At 44.4% G+C, this 26,711-nt stretch overlaps 1 protein-coding gene across 3 annotated transcripts in view; it reads right to left on the bottom strand.

Moving 5' to 3' along the window:
- The window catches only part of vac14 (vac14 homolog (S. cerevisiae)), a 413,902-nt gene that overhangs the window by 198,127 nt on the left and 189,064 nt on the right, over positions 1-26,711 (bottom strand). For all 3 annotated transcript variants that reach the window (XR_005461858.1, XM_038807077.1, XM_038807078.1), the window contains exon 15: positions 12,187-12,319. Coding sequence is in view for 2 of the 3 variants with exons in the window: in XM_038807077.1 (XP_038663005.1) it covers positions 12,187-12,319 (133 nt within the window). In the remaining variant the exon portion in view is untranslated. The remainder of the gene's footprint in view (positions 1-12,186; positions 12,320-26,711) is intronic.

Below are 26,711 nucleotides of genomic sequence, written 5' to 3'. Positions count from 1 at the left end.
GTCCTTTCCTCCGACACAAACCTTGAAGGTGATGGAAAGTAATGGACAGGACTATGGGAAACATTATAACCTGGTCCAACCACATCCAAATACTGATGTCCAGACTCATTACTGCCCCAGTCCTAGGATAATGACTGAGGGAGAGAGCCCTGATTAAAATCGCTGTTATCCTCTCCCCAAGTCCAGAGTGATGAGATAATTGGGCTGTTTCCATTGCATAAGGTTGTTGCTTCCTTATTATGAGAACTTGTTAAATTACATTTTAATGCAGTTGCTGTTGTGCACAGATGCAAGACAGCTGCAGTTTTTACCTGTGATAAGATCTCAAAGAATGAGACAAATGACAGGTTAATCAATGATGGTTGTGTTGCCCGTTGACTGCACTTAAGTATGTCAAAATCATCTTGTTGCCGATGGTCATTGCCTGACACTTGTGTGATGTGAATGTTGCTTGTCATTTACAGCCCAAGTCATGTGGCACCGATACCATTTTTGTTGTGTCGCAGCGGGATCAGAAACATGGTCCGTGTGGTGGCCATTTTGAGACATTTTCAGAGGACGCCATTTAGGTCAGAGGTGCGGCAGAACGCATGGCCCGAGAAAATGCCCTGCATATGGCAAAAAGTGCACCAGATGCTCCAAGAGAAACCATTTTGCCCAGCAATGCCTGTTGATTGCAAGAAAGCAGCAACCTAGGAGCGTTAATGTACTAACCGAGGGTAAAACATTAGTGATTCATCAATTATGCAAAGTGCAGCCCTGAACAGACAAGCTGAGTTTAATGATGCAGCAGATGGCCTGGAAGGTTCTTTTTTCCTGGACATGATCAATGAAGGCGCTGAACAACAAAACACAGAAATAGAAGAAGAAATAGCAAACCACTTGGATAATTGTACAATTCCGCTCATAATTAATAAAACCAGCACAAACATCAAACTGGACACAGTTGCCAGAGCAAATGTAATCAACGAAGTAGACCTGCTGAAGGTGTGGATTCAACCACGAATAGAGGATAATGTTTGCAATTTGACCAACTACCACAGCGCACCAATCAAGACGTGTGGAATGTTCAACCTGCAAGTCGAAGTGAATGTACAGTTATTCACAGTTAAATTTGCAATTGTTGAAGCAGACAAGCAATCACTACTAGGCACAGCAGCATGTGAGTCACTGCAGCTAGTAAAATGATTATACAATACAGACGGCGACTATACTGACACCGAAGGTGTAATCTTTGCATGTATGAATGATCATGCAGAATAGTGTGTAATTACAGCATCCAGCCACCAGATGTACAAAGAGCACATCTCACAATCCACGGGTGGTCCACATGATCTTGGGGAGTGAGTTAGTAGAGAGGGTTGGGGGTCAGTCGTGTTTTTCAGTAGCTGTGTGTACTGTAATTATTGAATCTAATACTTCGCTTTTTCGGCATACTTAGGAATTCACTATTTATAGTGTAGTGTCAATAAATTAGCTTTGATTTAGTACGAAGTCTGCATGTTCTTTGTAGCAACACTACCACCGTAATAATATTAATTTGAACAAAGAACATCACAGTCATTTCTTCACGGACAGAGGGAAAGATCCGCACTCTCAGTGATGTCCCTCCAACACGTGTACTGTGCTTAGAGGCAGCCTGAGAGCACTTGTGTTCCACTGAACTCCTCCACAAATGAGCATTTCTGTCCATGACATCTTTTTAATGTTACTTCAGAGAAGTCTGGCAGTGTCAGAAATTACATATTGTGGGCGAGTCAAAAAACCAAGGACCCGGCAGCTTTCTCAGATTCCAAGGCACCATTTGAAAGTAGGGGAGTTATTCTCAAAATCATGGCTAATTTTGTCCTTTAATGAACACGTCTGTAAAAGCATTCATTTCACTGTTGTTTGTGGGGGTGGCGCAGTGGTTAACACTGCTGCCGACAGTGCTGAGGATCTGGGTTCGATCCTGGTCCTGGGTCACTGCTTTGTGGAGTTGGCACATTCTCCCTGTGTCTTTATGATCTTCATCCCCACGACTCAAAGATGTGCAGGTTAGGTGGATTGGCCACGCTAATGGTAGCAGCATGGGGCAGCATGGTAGCATAGTGGTTAGCATAAATGCTTCACAGCTCCAGGGTCCCAGGTTCGATTCCCGGCTGGGTCACTGTCTGTGCGGAGTCTGCACGTCCTCCCCGTGTGTGCGTGGGTTTCCTCCGGGTGCTCCGGTTTCCTCCCACAGTCCAAAGATGTGCGGGTTAGGTGGATTGGCCATGCTAAATTGCCCGTAGTGTCCTAAAAAGTAAGGTTAAGGGGGGGGGGTTGTTGGCTTACGGGTATAGGGTGGATACGTGGGTTCGAGTAGGGTGATCATTGCTCGGCACAACATTGAGGGCCGAGGGGCCTGTTCTGTGCTGTACTGTTCTGTGCTGCACTGTTCTAAACAATTGGGTATCTAATTTTTTTTAAATTCACTGCTGTTTGTTTTGACTGCTACTTTGCTGTTTTATAACTGTGACTACAATTCAAAGGCACTTCTATGGGTGCAATTGGAAATTCCTGATGTTGTAAACAGTGCTATATAAATGCAAGCCTTACTTCCATCGCATTGTCCCGGAAAGAGAGCTTCACTCAAAATGGCAGCTTACAGTCTTTACCAGTAGCACACAACACTAGCTGTTGATTGAGAAGGAGTAAGAACTGTACATATCACCTCCCTTTCCAAATTCAAATATTAAGAGGCAATTCACAAGAACACTGTTCTCATTTGAAACACGAGATGAATAATTTTGATGAGCAATTCATCGAAATTTTAATAAAAGAAGCTTTTAGCCACACAACTGGAAATGGGTGCTGTTGGGAATGTACAACAATGCCCAAGAGCGATTAGCATGCAGAATGCGTGGAGTTCCCTGCCTCCAGTGTATTACCATGGAGCTGTACTTCATGCAGCGGGCATGTTTGTAAAGTCCAGTTTCTCTCCCTTTCATAAGGAGCGGATTACTCTATAAATACCTACTCACCAGATTAAGAAAATGGCATTTACCTGCAGGCACATTAAATATTCAATTCAGACAAAGAAATGCATGTATCTAACATTAAACATTGAGCTGGGCTGAGTGCTATAAATCATTCATTTGTTTGATAAGCTGATGCACATTCTGGTTCATTAATCCCCCATCACTGGCACAGCCTCAGCCATTCGACTGATGGAAGGCAGGTTCCGAAGCGAGTGTGGTCTTCTATAGACAGTAATCCTGAAAACGATACGTGTGCCAAACTAGCCCTCTCAATTGATTGATAACATATTTTTCCTCAGCAGTTTAATATTGTTTTGGTCAGGACAGTGCATGCACATTCTATAAACCAAGCCGACGTCAGTGACCACCCCATACATTCCTCACCTCACCAAATCGTGTGAAATAGCAATTGTTCTCACTGTTTCTGTAACTGCAGATCCTTCTTCCACCCAATATCCTCACCCAAGGCCTCAAAAGCTGTGGAAATCCTTTGCTTTCTCAGTTTTCCATTTTTCCTCTAGGTTTTCAATCCCAAAGCTCAGTGTCACTTAATCACAATTGGTTTATGTGCCTCCTTTGCTGCTATTCTTTATGATGTTCTGCCCTCCAGCTTTGGGGCCCTTTACCCAAAAGTCAACATGACAAATGCTGCTTACATGCCCCACAATTGGCTCAGGATTGAGCTTTGCAGAACCTGCAAAGCTTCATTCCTTCACCACACAGCAGCAGACACCAAAGAAACTGAGAGCAGAAAAGAAAACAGGAGCGTTCGATGATTCCCACAACCAATGAAACACAAAGCCCTGCAGTCCAGCCCAGCCATGAATGGTAATCCACATGGCATGATGAAACAGCTGGACGGCTGGATATGGGACAGGTGATGGGTCTCTACAATGTCCCAGCTGCAGTGCAATAGATTTGCACTCCTGAACTAGCTGTGCCTCTCGGCAGGCTGTTCCAGTACAGTTAACACCAGCAACTACCTGGAATGTAGAAAACACGTCCATCCATAAAGCGCAGGATTCGACCAATGACTGCCCAAGCAGCCTACTCTCAATCAGCAGCAAAGTGATGGAAGGTATCACTGGCTACGTTCAGATTCCGCCAGGGTCACTTGGCTCCGGATGTCGATACAATCCTGGCCCAAAAATGGACAAAGGAGCTGAATTCAGGAGATGAAGCGAGAGTGACTGCAATTGACATTAAAGCAGTGTGGGCGGCTCGGTAGCACAGTGGTTAGCACTGTCACTTCACAGCTCTCGAATCCTGGGTTCGATTCCCGGCTTGGGTCACTGGTTGTGCGGAGTCTGAATGTTCTCCCCATGTCTGAGTGGGTTTCCTCTGGGTGCTCCGGTTTCCGCCCACAAGTCCTGAAAGACGTGCTTGTCAGGCGAATTGGACATTCTGAATTCTCCCTCAGTGTACCCAAACAGGTGCTGGACTGTGGCGATTAGGGGATTTTCACAGTAACTTCATTGCAGTGTTAATGTAAGACCACTTGTGACACTAAAGATGTAAAGGACAGGTGGATTGGACATGCTACATTGCCCCTTAATTTGAAAAAAAAGAATTGGGTACTCTAAATTTAAAAAGAATGAAATAACAAAAAAGAGGTGACACCAATTAGTCGCACAACTAATTTTCTTCTGGGTCAATTCTCGCTTCTGAAGGAGCGTTTCCCTCAGGCACCAGGTTCACAAACAAGACCAACGAGGGGGAGTCATAGCTGAGCCTGAACTTGCCCTCAACATTCTTACAACAGGACTCAGCCGTAATCTTCCGGCATGAAGGCCAATGGTAAAGACCTCTTCACTATGGCCCCATTTGGGATCAGCCAGCTAAGCATAGATCAGCGATGATGTTTGGAACTTCTGCTCTGTACGGCTCAGTTACACACTGACCTTCACCAACTGAGCTCTCATGAGAGTTCTCACTTCATTTTTTGAACTTTAACATGAAGCTAATGATGCCACCCCTCCCCTCCCCAATCCTCGTTAAAGAGTCATTCATTCTTCTCATTAGATGGCAGGAAGTCAGTCTTCTCCCTGCCAAATTCTAATTCTTCCTGTAATGTAATTTTGTCTACGATGTTATTAATTCAATATGTGGTCAGTTTGAAGCACTGATGCAGTTAGAAAAGAATGACAGTCCATTCCAAAGAATGCAAAGGAATGTGGCACTAGCATGAATGCTCATTCAGATAGTTACAAATAGCAAACTAGACCATCTGCCTGCATTGCATTTCCAGAACGTGAACTTTGTCCCATTTGAACATTTTTAGACACATTCAAAATGATGTTCAATTTATGCTTCAAGTTCATTTTAACAATCTTCAGGGTGGACAAGTCAAAGTTGGGACCGGACAATAGAACCATAGAATCCCTCATTCAGCTCATCGAGTCGACAGCAACCCTCTGATAGAAAACCCGACCTAGGCCCACTCCCCCACCCTATCCCCGTAACCCCACTTAACCTACACATCCTTGGACACCAAGGGCCAATTTAGTGCGGCCAATCCACCTAGCCTGCACATCTTCAGACTGTGCGAGGAAACCAGAGCACCCGGGCGAAACCCATGCAAACATGGGGAGAATGTGCAAACTCCACACAGTCGTCCAAGGCCAGAATTGACTCCGGGTCACTGGTCCTACTTCACAATGAAGTTAAAAACATTAAAATTAATTAATTGGATATGGGCATCTTAGGCCAGCATTTATTGCCCATCTCTAGTTGCCCTTCAAAGGTGGTGATGAGCTGTCTTATTGAACCGCGGCAGTCCCCAAAGTGTAGGTACAGCCACGGTGCTGTTAGGGAGGGAATTCCGGGATTGTGACCCAGCGACAGTGAAAGAATGGTGATATATTTTCAAGTCAGGATGGGGAGTGCCTTGGAGAGAAACCTCCAGGTGGTGATGTTCACATGTAGCTGCTACTTTTGTCCTTTCTAGATGATAGTGCTTGTGGGTTTGGAAGGTGGTGCCTAAGGAACCTTGGTGAGTACCTACAGTGCATCTTGTAGATGGTACACACGGCTCCTATGTGGTGGAGGTAGTGAATGTTTGTGGAAGGGGTAGCAATCAATCAGACTGCTTTGTCCTGGATGATATCAAGCTTCTTCAGTGTAGTTAAGCTTCTCTCATCCATGCAAGTGGGGAGTATTTCATCTCAATCCTGACTTCTGCCTTGTAGATGGTGGATGGGCTTTTGGGAACTCAGGAGATGAGTACTCGGTTCAGGATTCCTGACCCCTGACCTGCTGTGGGAACCACATTATTTATCTGGTTAGTCCAGTTCAGTTTCTGATTAATGGTAGCCCGCAGGATGCTGATAATACAGCAATATATATATATACATATAAATCATCTTTTCAATTGGGCCACCTGGCCTCGAGAGCAGCTACTCAGTAATTTTGAGGAACTGTACGAGACTGGGAAAGTCTGGTTTGACGGCTACCTTTACAAATATGGCGAATGCTTGGACAGACCAGGCTGATGTTCATCCACACAAATTCTCTTTGCTTGCAGAGTGCCAGTTTTCCATTACTGGCATTGTGATTGTAAGTTATGCAGAAGAACACACCATCTTTCTTGAAATCTAAATGACCCCACACGAGATTTATGCACAAAAGCACAGCTTTGCAATGCTCAGGGAGTGCTGCACAGTCGGAGGTGTCGTCTTTCAGATTTATATTTAACGGAATCCCTGTCTGTCGCCTCAGAGAAACATAAAATATCCCATAACAGGTTATCTGGTCATTATAACATTTTGGGATCTTGCTGTGCGTAAATTGTCCACCGTGTTTCCTGCATTAAAAGAATGACTACATTTCAAAAGTTCTACATTGGCTGAAAAGTGCTTTGGAGGCATCACAAATTGCACGTTCTTCTTTGTGTAAGCTATTAGGGTGTGGAACTGAATGAGCCTTGCACGCAGAATGCCTGGGGACCTCCTCAGGCAGGGATGGAGAATATCAGATGCCGTCAGAGGAAGAAACAACTTACTAATGCTTTCAGCGTTCTATTTATAGCAGCAAAAAGTTCAAGCTATTGTGGGGAGAATTTAATTGAACTACACACTCTGCCAAGCTAATGTCAACTTGCCAGGAAGCTTTTAACAGGTATTTCAAACCCTCCGCTCTAGTTAGAGAGCACTAGCTGTTGAGGAACGTAGATGATGAAAACTGCTGCTGCATTAGTGGGACGCCCTCCGCAGATGAACCAAAATCATCAGAGGCAACTGTTTTCTCAACAAGGTTGAGAACCAATTAGCCGACAACCAAGTGCGTTTCTCTGTAACATTCGTCAAATTACAGTTGCGCCTGACTAAACATACAACGAGCACAAACGGGAGTGGAGTGCATGGGTGTTGGAATGAAAGTTCCACAAGATGTACAATTAGATCACCTCTGTACCTTTTAATGCCCAGGTTATATCTGCTCATTGCTCTAGTTTACTAATGTACACTATGATGAAAATTCAGTCCGTTTCCATGGATGTCACATCAGACGTCAACTACTTGAAAAGTCTGGATGTGACGACAACCGATTTTCCACATAAACACAGGCTTCATAAAGCTGTGAGCGCTTTGACAGGCAAGGACGGTTCCAATTAATCTCGGTGGTGGTACTGATCTCTGACTCACAGCAGGGATGCACTGCACAAGGGGATCCAATTGAAGAAAAACATTTGAAGACCTAATAAAGCCTCTATCTGAGATGTACGCTTGGGAAAAAAATACCTACATAGTCAAAATTCGGTGCCCAGCTACACAAAAGCGAGCAGATAACACTGCCCAGCAGGTGTGGAGCTTCAATTCAGGGCCTTATGAGTTTTGTGTAATTGGGCAAAGCTGTAAATTCAATCTCACATAAACCCAATCCATTCAGGTCAGGAAGCCCCTAACATTCACTGCTAATTAATGCTGCATTAACTGGACTCTCGTCTCTGCAACCTGTACAACATAGAAAGGAGAATAGCGCAGATGAATGCGCAGCTTAAGAGTTGGTGCAGGAGGGAGGGTTTTAGATTCTTGGACCACTGGGACCGTTTCTGGAGAAGGTGGGACCTGTACAAGTGGGACGGTCTACGTCTGAACCAGAGCGGGACTAACGTCCTTGCTGGCGGGTTTGCTAGTGCTACTGGGAGGTGTTCAAACTAATTCGGCAGGGAGAGGGTACACAAACTGTTAACAGAATAGGGACACAGCATAACATAGAAAAGCACTTAAGTCAGAGGGAATACAGTTGTAATAAGTTTCAAGGTAGCAAGACAAGGTTGGATGACCTCTACTTTAATGCCCAGAATATTACAGGTAAAAGTAACATGAGTTAAGGGTGAGGATTGACACGTGGAATTGTGATATAGATGCCATCACGGAGACGTGATTGAAGGAGGGGCAGGATTGGCAGCTCAACATTCCGGGATACAGAACCTTCAGGCGAGACAGAGGAGGGGTAACAGAGGTGGAGTCATTGCATTATTAGTTAAGGAGTCAGTTATTGCGGTAAGGAGAAATGATCTCTTGGAGGGGGCATCAAATGAAGCTTTGTGGTAGAGCTCAGGAACAAAAATGGAACAGCCACATTGCTAGGTGTTTATTATAGACCCCCAGATACTCAACGGGAAATCGAGGCCCAGATGTATGCTCAATTCGCAGAGGTGTGCAAAAATAATAATAGGGTAATTATATAAGGCGATTTCAACTTTCCCAACATTAATTGTACACAGGATAACTTTTTAGCTCAATTTGTACAGGGTCCAACAAGGGACGGTGCAGTGCTGTACCTAATTCTGGGGAATTAAGCCAGACAGGTGGTTAATGTGTTGCTGGGGGAGCACATTCCTCCCATCAAGTCAAGGGACACCAATGGTGTACATTAGATAAGCAAACAATGAGGGAGAGGGATGGGCTCAGTTGGGAAGAGCAGCGGGATAGATACAAGCTAAATTGCTGGCTCGGGTCTTAGCAGCACTAAGTTGAAAGTAATCCTTGCTCAGCCAGGAACTGATATTAGCAAAGCAGCCAAATAGGCTGGTGACGATCAAGAAGCGGAGTGGTCACAAATAATTACCAGTGAATGTTATAAACATGCACACAAAAGCTGTTTCCCATGTCTATAAATGCCACTGTGGGACAACATACAGCCAAGGAAAAGAATGGGACGAATGGTGGAGTGTTTGGACACATGGAGTTGGGACTGTGTGGGGAAGGGAGAGGGGGACACTTCAGAAAACAAAGTACTGCTGGAAATTGGAAAGAAAATGCTACAGAGACTCATCAAGTCCGGCAGCACCAGTGGCGAGAGAAACAGGGTTAATGTTTGAGGTTTGTGACCTTTCGAGCTTTTGTTACAAGAAGATACAATGGATTCCTTGGAAGTGGTAGGAGTGGAACCAAGCTAGAGCAGTTCCACGGAAGGGGTACACAGAATCGAGACAGTGGAAAGAACATAGAACATAGAACAGTACAGAACAGAACAGGCCCTTCGGCCCTCGATGTTGCGCCGAGCAATGATCACCCTACTCAAACCCACGTATCCACCCTATACCCGTAACCCAACAACCCCCCTCTTAACCTTACTTTTTAGGACACTACGGGCAATTTAGCATGGCCAATCCACCTAACCCGCACATCTTTGGACTGTGGGAGGAAACCGGAGCCCCCGGAGGAAACCCACGCACACACGGGGAGGACGTGCAGACTCCGCACAGACAGTGACCCAGCCGGGAATCGAACCTGGGACCCTGGAGCTGTGAAGCATTTATGCTAACCACCATGCTACCGTGCTGCCCCCAAAGGAATGGAGCAATCGACTGTGCCAAATGCTGCGGGGAGGACATGGAAGAATAATGCACTGTGGGCTGTGTCACATAGGATCATGTTAGAGGCTTTGATCACCCTAATCTCAATGCTCGGCCAAGGGCAGTAATCAGCCTTCGAGTAACCAAGCTTCATATCTGATCATGAAAGCTGGTAGGTTGCTTAACCAGTCAGTTCAATGCTACCTTGCACTAATATCTGTATCAACAACTTTCCAGCAGGGCTCAAGGAAGAGCATACAGGAACAAGAATTTGAAAGATTTTTTCCTTCCCAGATGGAAGGGGCTTTTTAAGATGAGTTTTACCATCAGACCTGTAGACACGACTGAGATCAGCTAACTCAACAGAGCCTGGATATTCACCAAGAGGTCTTGCAGATTTTCTTTTTATTCAAGTTAAAGCACGATTGGGCAAGCAGGCTACTCTAATCAATCAGAGCATATAGAACTCCTGCAAGCACAAGATGCCTTGGCAGATTTTCTCAAGTAAAAATGGAGCGGACTCGACTATATAAAAACCATCTGTTTGGAGAGTCAGTGCCGTTTTTCACACTGTTAGGGCATTAATCGCTGTCATCTACCAGCAAAAGTGGAATCAGCAGCTTTGAAAGCTCATCCTATGGGGTTAGTGCGGAAAGCCTGAACGTCCTGCTGACACATCAAGTATGGGGAGACAATGAAGACATATTATGGGAATCGTCTACCCGTTTCTTAGGAAACCGTTAAAAATGGGAAAGTATCGAAAGGTTCCGATTTCTTTCTCCACATTTTTTTGTCTCATGAAGCCAGGTTAAATGTCAGGTCAATCCAAATATCCAGAGCCGCACCAATAACAGGAAGCTTTAACCCAGGTTCTGATTAAAACCTGGGTCATGTCACACTGCCCATTAAACCTGGTTTACATATGCAAATCAGTGAAAAGACAGATTAGATCCACTAATCCCTAACGTTAGACTGTGTAGAACGAGAGTACATGTTCAACACTGTAATGGAATGTACATTTTTCAAGTTAATTAGAAACAGGCTGTAGAATAGATTCCCTAGTGCTATAAATGCCATAAATGTCTGCAAGATAGGCAATGCACCAGGGTAGGACTATTTCAGAAACATTGTATGGGATGAAAATGAGTTTGTGATTGTGTAATTTGAGGGGAGTCAAATGCTTTAATCAGGATAGCTAATCAATTTAAACTGGGACAGAAATAATGAGATATTGAGTATCATCTTCAGGTAGTGGAGGGGGGGCGAGGGGGAAGAATAAAGCTGGTGGTCTTTCGATCTAGGTGGGACACAGCTGACGATAGCAACATCAAGTCAATTCAAACCTCATGGCAAACTAAATGTACAAATGTCTGACACACGTGGGTCTGGAGGGAGTACTACAGTCTGGCTCATGGGCAGTGCCTGTAGGTGTCTTACCTATCACTGGGGGCTCGGATTATTCCCACCCATCAGTATCCAGCCCACACAGGGAAGCCAATGGTCCTCCTCACAAAACTAATTCAACAAGTCTGCAATTGAAGAATCCCAGTATCATGGGATCAAAAACCACTGGACTAACCAACCATGACATTGACTGGTGGTTGAACAGATAACCACAATGTATGCTTAATGTTCCTGGCGGTTAGCGTGTTTGTGTCAGTTCATTTGCCTAAAGGAGATGAGAACATTTTCTTTCTGAATGCTAGCATTAAGTACTCTCAGATAAGGTGTAGTTTAACACAGACATATAGCGAAGCTCATTTTAGCGCCCCCTCCCCAAAGGTCGAGTCTCAATCAACAACAGTCTCAGGTGACCCTCTCGAACAAGTGAGGCTTTACATCTCACACCATCTATCTCAACAGGCTATTATTGCCAAATTAGTTGCATGCAATGGGTTACATCTAAAAAAAATTATCTCAGCGTTGAATCTTCATATTACAGTGATCCACAATGAATTGTACTTCCCTATGTTTCTAAAAGGAGCTCAAATACTCGGATATAATTCACATGAGAGTGCTTGACGTTGAGCATGGATGGCTGAATTGGTAAAGTGTACCCTTCTCATTGATAAACAAACAACAAAAATCCAATACTACACACTGTAATGGGAAATGTTAAACATTTGAAGTCCAATTAGAAGAGAATGCGTGGGAGAGCAGAAGAATTAGGCATCAAATTTGGACATACTCCTCAATTTTGTCAACACAAAATGGTGAGATTAACTTTGAGGTACCCTAAACAAGACTAATTGCATTCCCTATTAACACTTAAAAACACGGATCATTGACTCAATTACATTGGTATCCAAAATATACAAATTCTGAAGTACTCATACTGAGGAAAATGAATACCAGATCACTAAACAAAACAGACTGTTCACGTACCGGATGATGAAAGCCCCTCTAATTTCCAGCAGCCTCTTCTCACTGTTGAACTGCTTCAGCAAGTTGATCATGAACTTAAAGAAATAGGAGTTCATGGTGGGAGTGGAGGGGGAACATTCCAATGTTCGAGGTCCTAGAGCACAAAAAAAAAATGTTAAAATAGATGTACGGAATGTTTCTCAGCAGCACCCTCTTTCCCAGGGAAAGTCGAGATACACCACCTTACCCAAGATAATCAGATATTAAGTTCCCAGAGTTTTCTTTCTAAGCTTAGCTGTGAGGGAATGGAACAGTGTCAGCAGCAACACAAGATGATAAACTCCGCTAGCGCAATGTGATTCCTTCACAGTTTATCTTGGAACTGAAGTCATGTTGGGCCAGATTAAGCGTAATCTTGATATTGTATCAAACTTTTAGCTTTTGTTGTTGACTGGGTCCGCTAGAACATTGCATCTGTAATCGCAATAAAGGCTTGGTTTATTTTATTATCTATGGAATATAGTAAAAAACAAGTTTTGACAATAAAGTAGATTTAGAAGGCATTTTGGCAAGAGACCTTGGGCTAACAGTAAGTTACCGCTCGGAGACAGAACAGGCAGCAACAAGTTATCGCTCGGAGACAAAACAGGCAGCGAGTTATCGCTCGGCGACAGAACAGGCAGCAAGTTATCACTCGGAGACAGAACAGGCAGCAAGTTATCGCTCGGAGACAGAACAGGCAGCAAGTTATCGCTCGGAGACAGAACAGGCAGCAAGTTATCGCTCGGAGACAGAACAGGCAGCAAGTTATCGCTCGGAGACAGAACAGGCAGCAAGTTATTGCTCGGAGACAGAACAGGTAGCAAGTTACCGCTCAGAGACAGAACAGGCAGCAAGTCATCGCTCAGGGACAGAACAAGCAGAAAAGATCTCTTCATTTAAGACTTTGCAGGACTGCCTGCCTGAGAAAGACGATTGGTCTGTAAAGTTATACAGTTAGGATGGATCCAAGACAGGTCAGTCAAATCAGTATCAAATTATTACTGTATAGTAGGCAATACTGTGGAACATCCAAATTGTTACATACCAGTTGTGAAAAAGGAGAGTGGGTGTTGGGGAAATACTTTGGAATTCAAAAATCTGGCCAAGCATCAATCTTACAACTGTAACACATTTTGAATTTCTTGGTTAGAACTGGCAAGCTTTTGTCTCAGTATTGCTGTTTAGTTTAGGGTTCATTTTTGATATTGTTGGTAATTACTGTATTTTTAATACATCTATGAACACTTGACATAGATGTTGTGAGTCTATTATGAAGAATCATTAATGAGAACTATCCTCTAACTTCAAGACTCAATGTGCAGTGGGAACAAACTGGGCAATTAATTAAGATCACTCAGGAATGTTACTCGACACCGAAGCAGAATGATTTAACAGTGGCTTTTCAAAGAGTTACTGCTGCCTTGACAGTAAATGCATCTAATGGCTTTGGAAATGGCAGGTCACAGCTCCCAAAGTTCACCAGCTGGGGAAAGGATTGGTAAAGGTGCATCAATGTGCTGCAAGAATCTTATCAACAAAATATCATTTGTTGCTGTGATATGGGTATAGCAGAAACTTGCTAAGCCAACTTTGTGTTTAATGGGATTCAATCTCCCCACCCACCTCTCCACCATCTTCCACCCAATCCCGCTACCCGCCATTCAAGAATAGATGGCTCACTGACTGGCACAGGCCACATTTTAAAGCAGTGGTCAATCGTGCCAAGGCCAGAGTAGAAGCTTGTTGCAAACTAACTGTTAGTGATCTGTAAAGCAGGACATTTAGGCAAATCAGTCATGCCTGGGTCCCTGAAAACAAATGGTGTACTAGGTCACCATGCTACATTTTGGTTACTTCTATGGAACTTAGGATCATGTCATGGTCCTACAGCCAAAGCATTTCCCAATGGACACAGGACCCCGGCATAGAGCTGCATTCAAGCTGGCACACTTCCCAGAAATGGGAGAATTAGAAAATGTCACAGAAGCAAATTCTTGGCATCGAGGTATATTGTTGAAGTAAGAGAGAGAGATCTTTATTTCACATTTATATTAAACCCGACTGTGGAATGCTGAATGGTGAAACTGGGGACCCAAAATTGAAAAGCATCCACCATGCAAATTATTGAGATCCCTTACCTTAAATAAGTAGAAATATCAACCAAATCAGACTGCTAAATGGGAATTGTAAATGAGGTAGAACTGTCAGCTAAAAGCCAATATGGAGAGCAGCAAACTGCGGGGTTAAACAAACAACAATCTGTCCGCCACAATGCTAGATGCAGATTGAAGTATTGAAAATAACAAAAAGGAGCAAAATATCTCACAAGACTACCATTAAAGCAGTGAGAGCTAGAAATGGACAGAACTTGCACCCAAATGAATGGATGAGTGAGATAACCCTTCATGTTAATTATGTGGTATTAAAAACAACAGCTGCTGGGCAACTCGGTGGCACAGTGGTTAGCACTGGGACTACGGCACTGAGGACCCGGGTTTGGATCCCCGCCCTGGGTCACTGTCCCTGTGGAGTTTGCACATTCTCCCCGTGTCTGCGTGGGTTTCACCCCCACAACCCAAAGATGTGGAGGTTAGGTGGATTGGACACGCTAAATTGCCCCTTAATTGGGAAAAAGAAAATTGGGAACTCTAGATTTATGAAAACAACAGTTGCTTAGAAGAAAAGCCACCAGTCTAATAGTTGCTGCTTCTTAAGATTTCTATTGTGTTCAGAGAATCACATCTGGGAAACGTACAAAACTGCTATCTGGCAATACCTTGCATGGGATTGTGACAGCATGAATCCACTTTGGCTGGTCATGTGATCACTCTAATCTGTCAGAGGATGCTCATGGGATACCGAGGACACACACTCCTGGCAGCTAGAGTGTTGGTGATATTCTAGCATAGAGCAGTCAAATGAGACCAGTCAACAAAGAATAAACCAGCACAGGGACAGGACCTTCACCCTCCAAGCGTGTACCGGTCATGATACCAACTGTGGTGATTGTAGATCTGAGTAGATGCAATACAACTGAGCAAGCACTAGCGGGAGCACGGGAGAGCTATAAATACACAGGGACAGGAAGTGACGACACACTTCACGGAAGGCAGAACTGGTAGCAGGACACACAGACACAAGCAGGCAGCATTTGAGGTAGCCGTAAGTTAAGCTCTGAAGAGAGAACAAATTCACAATAAAGCATCTTCTCCAACTTTGAGACTACGAGCATTATTAAGACACGAGGAACAACACATCAACCTTGGCCAACACCCTCAGCACTTCCTCGTGTTGTATCCCTCTATACCTATCCTATTATGTATTTGTCAAGATGCATTTTGAACTGCATTAATGTATCTGCTTCTACAACCTCCCCAGGCAACGCGTTTCAGGCACTCACCACCCTGTGTCAAAAAACCTGCCTCGCACATCTTCTCTAAACTTTGCCCCACGGACATTAAGTCTATGCCCCCTGGTGATTGAACCCTCCGCCCTGGGAAGGAGAGCCTGCCCATCCACTCTATCCATGCCCCTCAATCTTGGAGACCTCTATCAGGTCACCCCTCAACCTCCGTCCTTCTAATGAAAACAATCCAAGTCTATTCAGTCTCTCCGCATAGCTAACACCCTCTAGACCAGGCAACATCCTGGTAAACATCCTCTGCATCCTCTCCAAAGCCTCCACATCCTTCTGGTGGTGTGGCTACCAAAATTGTGCGCAACATTCCAAGTACGGCCTTACCAAGGTTCTGTACAACTGTAGCAGGACTTGGCAATTTTTATACTCGATGCCCCGTCCAATGAAGGCATGCATTCTGTATGCTTTCTTGGCTACCTTGTTCACTTGTGTTGCCACTTTCAAAGATCTGTGGACCTGCACGCCCAGATCTCTCTCACTTTCTATTTTCCTAAGAGTTTTGCCATTTACTGTGTATTTCCCCTTTATGTTAGACCTACCAAAATGCATTAACTCACATTTGTCTGGAATAAACTCCATTTGCCATTTCTCTGCCCAAGTCTCCAACCTATCTATGTCCTGCTGTATCCTCTGACAATCCTCAACACTATCTGCCACTCCACCAACCTTGGTGTCATCCGCCAACTTACTAATCAGACCAGCAAACCTTGAATTTGTCTTCAATAGATGCTTTGGAACAAACGGTTGGCATGTTCCCAGGTCTTTGGCTGCTTTTGAGTTGGTGAACTGCAGATTTAGTTATGATGGCCAGATCCAACTCCACCACATCAATTCCTCACGCACTTGTACTAAACTGACCGCTATTCTCGGGTCATTCTGGAGGACAAAGGAAATTTCTCCTTTTCTCACCATCAACAGCCTCTATCTTAAATATCTATGCATTATCTGGTGCTATCGTGAGAGAATATTCAGCTCAGCTGCTTCCCCCAACCCATTTTTATAAAGTTAAGTCTTCTCACAACCTAGCCAACTGTTATTCTCTAGTGCTTCCCATCCCGCCCATTAAACCAACCTCCTGCTCCCTTAACTCCATTCCTACCAAACTGGACACCCAACTTTCCTTCCTGTCCACAAATTGTAACTGACATTGTGATTAATCCCCGCCATCGCACTCCCACCCTTTTCAAAAACACAATCATTCTGTTTGTAGCCACTGCCACATTGCCAACCCCCTTGGTCTCAAAAAGGTTTGAAAGTGATAGTCTCTCAGATATTGGTGTTCAACTCCCCCATTTGGATCATTCTCACCTCAAAGCAGTAACGGGATAGCCCCAAGGTCACAGGCCCATACTCTTCAATTCTCTCCCCGAAATCTCCTCCACCTCCCGCTCATGCTTTAACACCAACCTAACAGCCCATCCTTTGGATCAAGCTTTTGGTCACCCCTAAAATCTTTGAAGATGGACTACAGTAGTTCAAGACGGCAGCTCACCAGCACTTTCTCAAGGGCAATTAGGGATGGGCAACAAATGTTGCCTTTGTTAATGATGCTCATATCTCAGAAATGAAGAAGAAAACAATAGATGGATAGAACTGAAAACTGCACAACTCCCATCAATTTCAAAATCTCATCACTTAATTGATGACGACTCATGGGTTTCTCCCTGCCAACATTTTCCATTTGTTCAGCATCACAGTTACTATGAAGGTATTCATCCCTTGATGGATGTCAGTAATAGATCCAGGGCCATCATCTTTCAGGTTGATAGTGGACATTGTCAAACATTGATTAGGCCAGATACACCAAACTTTCCATTATCCAAACTTTTCCATATCACAAGTTAGAATGCCTGCTGTGTTCCACATCCAAGAGCTACATACGCACATAACATTACCTACACTGCAAACTGAAAATTATTCCAGTTTCAAATATGCTACTACATGTCCAACAGCCATACAAACCACACCAGAGCTTTCTGTCAATTAGAGCCAGGGCAGCGAGGCACTTTACCTCGGCACACTCAGCACTCAGTGTTCGGACAGGGCTTTAGGAACCTGGAAACAGTTAAGTGCCTCCAGCCTTTTCTTAAATTCAATGGGATCATAGTTGATCTGCGATGTAACTCCATATACTTGTCTCTGTCTCATAGCTCTTAATACCCTTGGTTAGCAAAAATCTATATATTTCAGTTTGACAACAAACTGATCGAGCATCAAGAGGCAGTGGCGCTGTGGTATCGTCGCTGGGTGAATAATCCAGAGACCCAGAGTATTGCTCAGGGGACTTGGGTTTGAATCCTACCACAGCTGATGGTGGATTTTAAATTCAATAAAAACATCATGAAACCATTGTCGATTGTTGTAAAGCCCATCTGGTTAGCTGGCCTGACCTACGCGTGACTCCAAACCCAGAGAAATGTGGTATAAGACTCTTAAATGCCCTCTGAAATAGTCACTCAGTTGTATCCAACTGCTACAAAGAGAACAGAAAAGAACACCCTCCCTAACCGCACTGTGGGTGTACCTGCACCCCAGGAACTGCAGCGGTTCAAGAAGGCAGCTCATCACCGCCTTCTGAAGGGCAACTAGGGATGGGCAACAAATGCTGACCTAGCCAGCGATGCCCACATCCCGTAAATGAATTTAGAAGTGGTGCGATTTGCAGGAGAGAGTTTCAAACTTCTATTATCTTGTATGTGTCGAAGTGTGACCCAATTTCACTCCTGGCTCTAATCTTTAGACTATGCTATCTACATTGAGACCACAGGGGTGTCAGCAACTGGTATCCTGCTCCTCACTGCATTCTGTTAAGTATTTCATTTTTAATTCTTGGGAATGCAGGCACCACTTCCCATCCTAACATGCTTGATGTGGTGGTGGGGCACATTGTGCGGCTGGAAGTCAGGTTTGGCTGTGATGACTTCCTTGGTCTCTCAGCCTACCGACACTCAATACCCTAACACAAAGAGGATGACAATGTGGTTGAGATAGTAGCAGGTGGCTGGTACAATGTAGTCGAGTTGTCACAGAAGAATTCCCCAGGATCTCCCCCTTTCAGGGTGGAAAAGAGCAAGAAGAAATTTCAAATGGGGCTGATGAACACAGGGTTTTGCTTTATTCATTCATGGGATGTGGGCCAGCATTTGTTGCCCATCTCAACTTGCCCTTGATCCGAGTAGCTCGCTAAGCCATTTCAGAGGGAATTTAAAGGTCAACCACATTGCTTTGGATCTATTCGGAGTCACTTGTCGGCCAGACCAGGTAATGTCGGCAGATTCCATTCCTAAAGCATATCAGTGAATCAGATGGGTTTTTAATGACAATCAACAATGGTAACATGTCTTCATTAGGCCTTTTAATTCCAGCTCATTATTGAATTGAAATGTCACCACCTGCGCTGGTGGCATTTGAACCCGTGTCCACAGAGCTTTACCCTGGCAACTCCACTACGCCATCGCCTCTTCTATTAAAAGTTAATTCAAACTCCTCCCACCACTTTCCATTTGGATTGAAATATTATTCTGAGCAAGAATGAAAGAGGCCTTGGTTTTCGTTTTTCAACCCCACTTAAAAGTACACCTTTAAATAATTAATGTTAGTACTTACGATGTCAATTTGATTCCCCTTATGCACCTTAAAATAGCTGTCCAGAGTGGAGTTATAAAAAGGCAACCAATCAAATAAAGAAATATGAGAAAGCCTATTCAGAGATCAGCCTAGAACAGTGTGGAGACCCCCAACGTGAAACCAAGATTAAAAGAGATGATCTTCTCCAAATAGCCAACTGAGCCAAGTTGCAGAGTGCTTGCAAACACTGTTAGACATATTGATCTTGGTTCAGGTATTTAGAACATGATTCCCTGCTTAAACCAGCATGAGCGGACAAAGACTGGAAGTGCAGGTGTTCAAAGTTCCACAATTAATGCATCTTGGAATTTAAGTGGGACTTCCTCTGTTCATCCATCGAGACTGAAGCAAACTTGCCCAGGCTAAAACTCACTACAAAGTGTCAATTTACACAAGTGATTTAACGTTTTAATAGACAGAATATTCTGAGGCAAAGGTTGAAGGCAAACCAGATGGACCTTGGTCTTTTCTCCTATAGCAATTCTGATATTCAAATCCATTGTACGTACACAACACAGACAAAATTATTCTCAAGCAATAAGGCTCCCTCTGTCTTTCTTCAATGGAAGAAACAGTCTTGAAGGCTCCAAACGATCCAACATTCACAGCCTTCGGGATAAAATAATTAATTGCTTCCAGTTGTGGGTCAAAAACTGCTTCCTACTGTCCTTCCCGAATGGAAAGAATTTTCCCCAAAGTCTCCATGTAGGCTGCTAAGAAAGTCCTGACCACAACAGGTGCATCGTCAGCTGTACTACCATATGTCGGCCATGTACTCTATATGGAACTTCCCCACCCTCGATATGCACACTTCACTAGTGGCCATGAGCAAAAGCAATGTGCACCAAGCCATGACCAATGTTACTTAAATTGCTCAAAGGTTCACACAAGGCTTGGAAGGTTTGTTCATTTAGCTCCCGCTTCCTTGAGAGCTTTCATCCAACATATTCTGAGCAGCTTGGTCGAGGTTGAGAATTTGAGTGGTGCATTTGGATCTACCATCTTCTCAGCACAATAAGCCCAAAACTTGCACAGTGATCAATAGCAGGACACCTGCACTTCTCTGTAATTAATGACCTGCAAATTAAATTAGGGAACAGCAAACTTCCAAAGGAGTGTCTCTGGCTATGCAATCTGTTTTGGTGGTCCACTAATTATGAAGAAAGGCTGAGCAGTCTCCTGTTTTTCCATTGAGAGTTTTATCAATCCCTTACTACCTTTCCTACACCAACTGAGCCACATCCAAAAAGATTCACATTAACGGGGAAGCTACCATAACAGGCATGGAGCAAGCATGCGTAAAGGATTTTGAGTCAGCTGAAAAAAGCCTTCCTGTAGACAAGGGGCATTAACATGGTTTTTAAAAATTAAAATGGATTGTAATATTAGGTAATGATATTCCATATTCTGCCAGCTAAATTATCCAACACTCCCATTAATCATGATCGAAGTGTAATTTGACAGATCAGAGAAGGAGCCACATTCCATGAGAAGCCAACTCACAGAACACCTGCATTCATTATACTCTGACGATAGTAATTGCTCCTCGGCCTGTGTGAAAAATCAGCGTCTCTGCATCTAAATTGACAGATTAATTAAACAATCAGCTCTGCATGCAGCTGCTGTCACCAGAACACGGTCTCCCTGGCAACGCTGATCGAAGCACGGTAAGCAATGGCAGGAGGATTCCATTGCCAGGCTGAGTGTAGGGGGTTGCCAACATGTTGCCCCCATGCGTGTCACTCTGGTTCACCGCGGTCACCCCGCTCACACCTGATTGCTCTAGCCCCAAAAAAAAGGAGGCGTGAATATGTGAGCCACACCCTGCGCAGGAAAACAAAGGGGAAGGAGGCCAGTCTCAAGGCAGTGATGTGATGAAGAATGGAAGAAGATGGGCTTTTCCTCCTGATTAACTTGCACAGAAAATCCCTGATGTACCACCCAGACTCTTGCACAGCTCCAGTCCAGAGGCTGAACAAAAAAGGTTCAGCAAAATCGAATGTAATATACATGAATAGACAATGAAGTCTTTGTGTTTCTGCTCATCTGGCGAGGCATTACGAGTATATCTTGCCAATCACTGAGCAAAACAAAAAGAAAAATACTGCAGATAGTGGATAGCAAAAAAGAAAATGCTGGAACTGCTTAGCGAGTCAGGCAAAGAGAAACACACATTAAGGGTAAATGATCTTTCGGCAGAAAAGGACCTGAAATGTTGCCTTCTGTTTCTCGCTCCACGGATTCTGCCGTTTGCTGAGTATTTCCAGATGTTATCAGGTGTATAATTCCACCCAATGGAGATCTATCATATACATATTATTTATGTTACCTTGTTCCCATGGCACTATTTTAAAGAGGTGCAGGGAGATTTTTTCCCTGGTCATTGTTCATCTCCCAATCAACATCCATAGCATCAGATGTGGTTAGTATCTCCGAGTTGTTTGTGGGATCAGGTTGTGTACAATTTGGCTGTCATATTTCCTACATTACAAAAATGATTTAACTTCCAAAAATGATTGATTGGTTGTACTTTAGGTCCTAAGGTTGGAAATGGCGAGATACAGATACAAATACAAATTATTTTGTTTCATGCACAATCTTTGTGCAGGCTCTAACATGACAGCAATCACAAGTGTGGCGAACACTCATCAATTACAATGTGAATGCTGCAAATTCACTTCCCTTAAAACCAGACCAGGTGCATATGCTCATCGATGCAGGATTCCATATGTGTTAGAATTAGGCCATTCGGCCCGTCGGGTCTGCTCCGCCATTTGATGATGGCTGAAATGTTCCTCATCCTCATTTTCTTGCCTGCTCCTTATAACCCGATTCCCCTTATTAATCAATAAATTCCCATCTTAATCAAGTACACCAGACTTGTGCATGAGGTGCTGTTACCAAAGAGTTGGAATTAGACGGAATAGTTATTTCTTAGAACTTAACAACTAGGAGGAGTAGGCAATTTAGCCTCTGGAGCCTGCTCCACCGTTCAATACGGTCATGGCTGATCTCATCATGGCCTCAACTCCACTGTCCTGCCCGTTCTCCATAACCCTTCAACCCATTATTAATTAAAAATCTGTCTAACTCCTTCATTTTATTCACTGTCCCAACATCCACCGCACTCTGGGGTATTCAAATCTGACTCTACAACAAAGCAACCCGTCAATCAGAATCCAGCAGTTTCTACCCTTGGGAGTTGACAGCACTAACATTTGACAGCTCCAGTCGAGAGGATTCTCTGTTAGGGCCGTTGGTCTGGTCAGTTCTGGAGTAGGGAGGAGCATGTTGTTCTGCTTGGAGCCAGGCCACAAGAGCTAAAATCACCTGATACCTCACCCAAATGATCAAATTAATCATGCGTGACCAGAGATCCTGTGTGTTTACCAGCTATTCAACTCGGATGGGGGGGGGGGGGGGGGGGCAACATAATCACGTCTGCTATTCTCCTCACCAACATCGACACAAGCTGCAGTCTCTTAGCAGCGAAGGTTCATTGGAAAGCGAGGCAAGTCTGTCTCAGATCCAGTGGCACCTTGGCTAACTGTTGGCACTCAAATGGATGAGTTTAGCTAATTGAGCACAGGCCAGGGATCAAAACTGGGACTGGTCCATTCGGCTCTGCATCGTTCTGGGTGCGTAGGTGAGTTTGTTGGGGAAGATTTATACATCAGTCAGCCTGGCGAACTCAGAATCCAGATAAAGATATTTTCAATGAAGCACTCAGAGTGATAAATATTACATATGACCAGCAGGCTTTCAACTGTGAAGTGACATATCTGATTTAACTGACACATCAAAGCATGCTCTCAAGAGGCGCAAATGTTTCAGACATGTAGCCCGACTCATCTTTTCAATAATTTGTGCAAAATAGAAACAGCAATGACCTACTACGGGAAGGTTCTACAAAGCCCAGTCATGAAAATTCCAAAGGTCTCCAATTCAATCACTGACCAAGGCGAACTTGCTTACTCACAGCCAAGGCTCTCCAATCTGCCACAGTAAGAAGGATTATGGCCAAAAATGATGTGGCCAGAGTGGACTGGGAGCAGACACGTTTAGGTGAATCATGACAGAACAGTGGGATGCATTCAGTTGGAAGGAAATAGGGAGATTACAGACCTAACATGCCCCAATAAAGAAAAAGGATGGAACCAACAAATACATATAAAGGGAGATACAGCATTTGATAAAGAGAAAAAGGGAGGCTTATGGCAGACATCGAGAGCTCAAAACAGCAAAAGCCCTACAGTATAGAATGTGCAAGAGCGAACTTAAAAAGGAAATTAGGGGAGCAAAAAAAAAGGGGACATGAAAGGATACTGGTTGGCAAAATAAAGGAAAATCTTAAGTTGCTTTACAAATATATTAAGGGTAAAAAGCCAACTAGGAAAAGAGCAAGGCTAATTATTCACCACAGTGGTGGTGGGTGTGTGAAACTGGAGGATGCAGGTAGGGTTCTAAATTAATATTTTGTGTTGATGTTCATTCATGAGAGGGACGGTGTGGCTATAAAAATCAGGGAGGATTGTGATAAAATTAAAGAAATTAACATAAACGAAGAGGAGGTTCTGAGTGGTCTGGCAGGCTTAAAAGTAGATATATCTCCAGGGCTGGATGAAATGCATCCCAGACTGTTGACTGAGGAAAGGGAGGAAATAGCAAAGGCGTTGGCAATAATTTTCAATTCCTCTCTGGCCACAGGAGAGGTGTTGGAGGACTGAAGGAGAGCCGATGTGATATCATTATTCAAGAAAGGAGGAAGGATAAACCAGGAAACTACAGGCCAGTCAGTCTAATCACAATGGTCGGGAAACTATTGGAAGCGATTCTGAGGCAGAATTAATCTGCATTTGGAGGGGCAGGGATTAATCAAGAACAGTCAGCATGGATTTATTAAGGTCATGTCTGAATGAAATGAATGAAATGAAAATCGCTTATTGTCACAAGTAGGCTTCAAATGAAGTTACTGTGAAAAGCCCCTAGTCGCCACATTCTGGCGCCTGTTCAGGGAAGCTGGTGCGGGAGGCTGACCAACTGGATTGGATTTTTCGAAGAGGTGACCAGATGTGTAGATGAGGGTAATGCATTTGACGTAGTCCACTTGGACTTCCGCAAGACTTTTGCCAAGGTCCCACATGGGAGACTGATAGCGAAAGTAAGAGTCCATGGGACCCAAGGAAACTTGGCAAATTGGATCCAGAATTGTCTGAGTGAAGGAAACAGAGGGTTATGGTTGAGGGGTGTTTTTTCTGACTGGAAGCCTGCAACCAGTTAGGGCCCCTTACGGTTTATATAAATGATTTTGACTTGAATGTAGGAGGGTTGGTCAGTAAGTTCTCAGATGATATGAAAATTGGTGGTATGATAGCGAGGAGGATAGCCTTTGATTACAGGAGGATATAGACAGACTGGTCAGGTGGGCTGATCAGTGGCAAATGGAATTCAATCCGTACAAGTATGAAGTGACGTACTTGGGCAGGACAAACAAAGCAAGGGAATACATGATAAACAGCAGGACTCTGGGAAGCACTGAGGATCAAAGGGGCCTTAGTGTGCATGTACACCGGTCCCTTAAGATAGCAAGGCAGGTGGACAAAGTGATTAAGAAGGCATGTGGTATATTTGCCTTTAATAGCGGAGGCATAGCGTATAAAAGCAGGGAGAAAATGCTAGAACTGTATAATGTTGGTTAGGCCACAGCTAGAGTATTGTGTGCAGTAATTCACATTGTAGGAGGGATGTGATAGCAGTGGAAAGGGTGCAGTGACTTACGAGAATGTTGCCTCAGCTGGAGAGTTTTAGCCTTTAAGAGCGAATTGATAAACTGGATTGTTTCCCTTCGAGCAGAGGAGACTGAGGTGGGACATGAGTGAGATGTATAAAATTATGAGGTGCATAGAGTAGACATGAAGAAACCTTTGCCCTTCGTGGATGGATCAATGAGCAGGGGGCAGAGATTTAAGGTAAGGGGAAAGAGGTTTAGAGGGAATGTCAAGGAAAAATGTTTTCACCCAGAGGATGGTGGGAATCTGGAACTCACTGTCTGAAAGGGTGGTGGAGGCAGAGACCCTCACAACATTTAACAAATATTTAGATATACATTGTGATGCTGAAGCATACAAGGTTAAGGGCCAAGTGTTGGAGAATGGGGTGAGAAAAGGTGTTTTTTGACTGACGCAAACGTGATGGGTTGAAGGGCTTTTCTGTGCTGTAGACCTCCATGACAAGAGGACAATGGCAAATCTGGTACTGCACAAGAAAGCAACCTGACAGCTCAACACTATAACCCTGCTAACCTTGCAACAGCCATTTAAAGTAGAGGTGGTGAGCCCATGGAAAATTGGAAGGGACAGGATTAGGCTTAATGCATGCAAAGAAAACAGAGACTCACAAATAAAAGCAAAATACCACACATACTGGAAATCTGAAATGGAAACAAAAAATGTCAGAAATTAGTAGCAGGTCTGTGTTGACAGAAACAGAGTTAGCGTTTCAAGTCGAATATGAATGTTTCAGAATGCTGTACGAGGCCCCGATGGCGAGTGTAGCGACAAATGGGAGGAGGTCCGAGTACTTCAGGCTCCACCGTGGGACGAGGCAGGGGTGCCCCCTGACCCCTTGCTTTTTGTGTTGGCAATTGAGCCTCTTGCCATGGCTCTCAGGGAGTCGGGGAGGTGGAGGGGTCTGGTGCGGGGTGGGGAGGAGCACCGAGTGTCGCTGTATGCAGATGACTTGCTGCTATATGTAGCAGACCTGGTGGGGGGAATGCCGGAGGTGATGGAGATCCTTGCTGAGTTTGGGAGTTTCTCGGCCTGTAAATTGAACCTGGGCAAGAGAGAGCTGTTTGTTGTACACCCGGGAGATCAGGAGGAGGGGATTGGTAGGCTCCCGCTAAAGAGGGCAGTGAGGAGTTTTAGGTACCTGGGGGTTCAGTTGGCTAGGAGCTGGGGGACTCTGCACCAGCTTAATTTTACTAGGTTGGTGGAGCAGATAGAGGAGGTATTTAAAAGGTGGGACATGCTGCCGTTGTCGTTGGCGGGTAGAGTACAGTCCGTTAAAATGACGGTGCTCCCGAGGTTTTTGTTTCAGTGCCTCCCCATTTTCATTCCGAGGGCCTTTTTTAGGAGGGTGAACAGCAGCATTCTGGGATTTGTTTGGGCGCACGGGACTCCGAGGGTAAGGAGGGTCTTTTTGGAGCGGGGCAGGGGTAGAGGGGGGCTGGCACTGCCCAACCTCTCTGGGTACTACTGGGCGGCTAACGTCTCGATGGTACGTAAGTGGGTAATGGATGGGGAGGGGGCAGCATGGAAACGGATGGAGGGGGCGTCCTGTGGAGGCACGAGCCAGAAGGTACTGGTAACGGCGCCGTTGCCGCTCCCTCCAACGAGGTACACTACGAGCCCGGTGGTGGCAGCTACCCTCAAAATCTGGGGGCAGTGGAGGCGACACGGGG

The sequence above is a fragment of the Scyliorhinus canicula genome, chromosome 9 (genome assembly GCF_902713615.1).
Source record: "Scyliorhinus canicula chromosome 9, sScyCan1.1, whole genome shotgun sequence".
NCBI classification, from domain to species: domain Eukaryota; kingdom Metazoa; phylum Chordata; class Chondrichthyes; order Carcharhiniformes; family Scyliorhinidae; genus Scyliorhinus; species Scyliorhinus canicula.
This window is presented reverse-complemented; position numbering and strand designations above follow the sequence as displayed.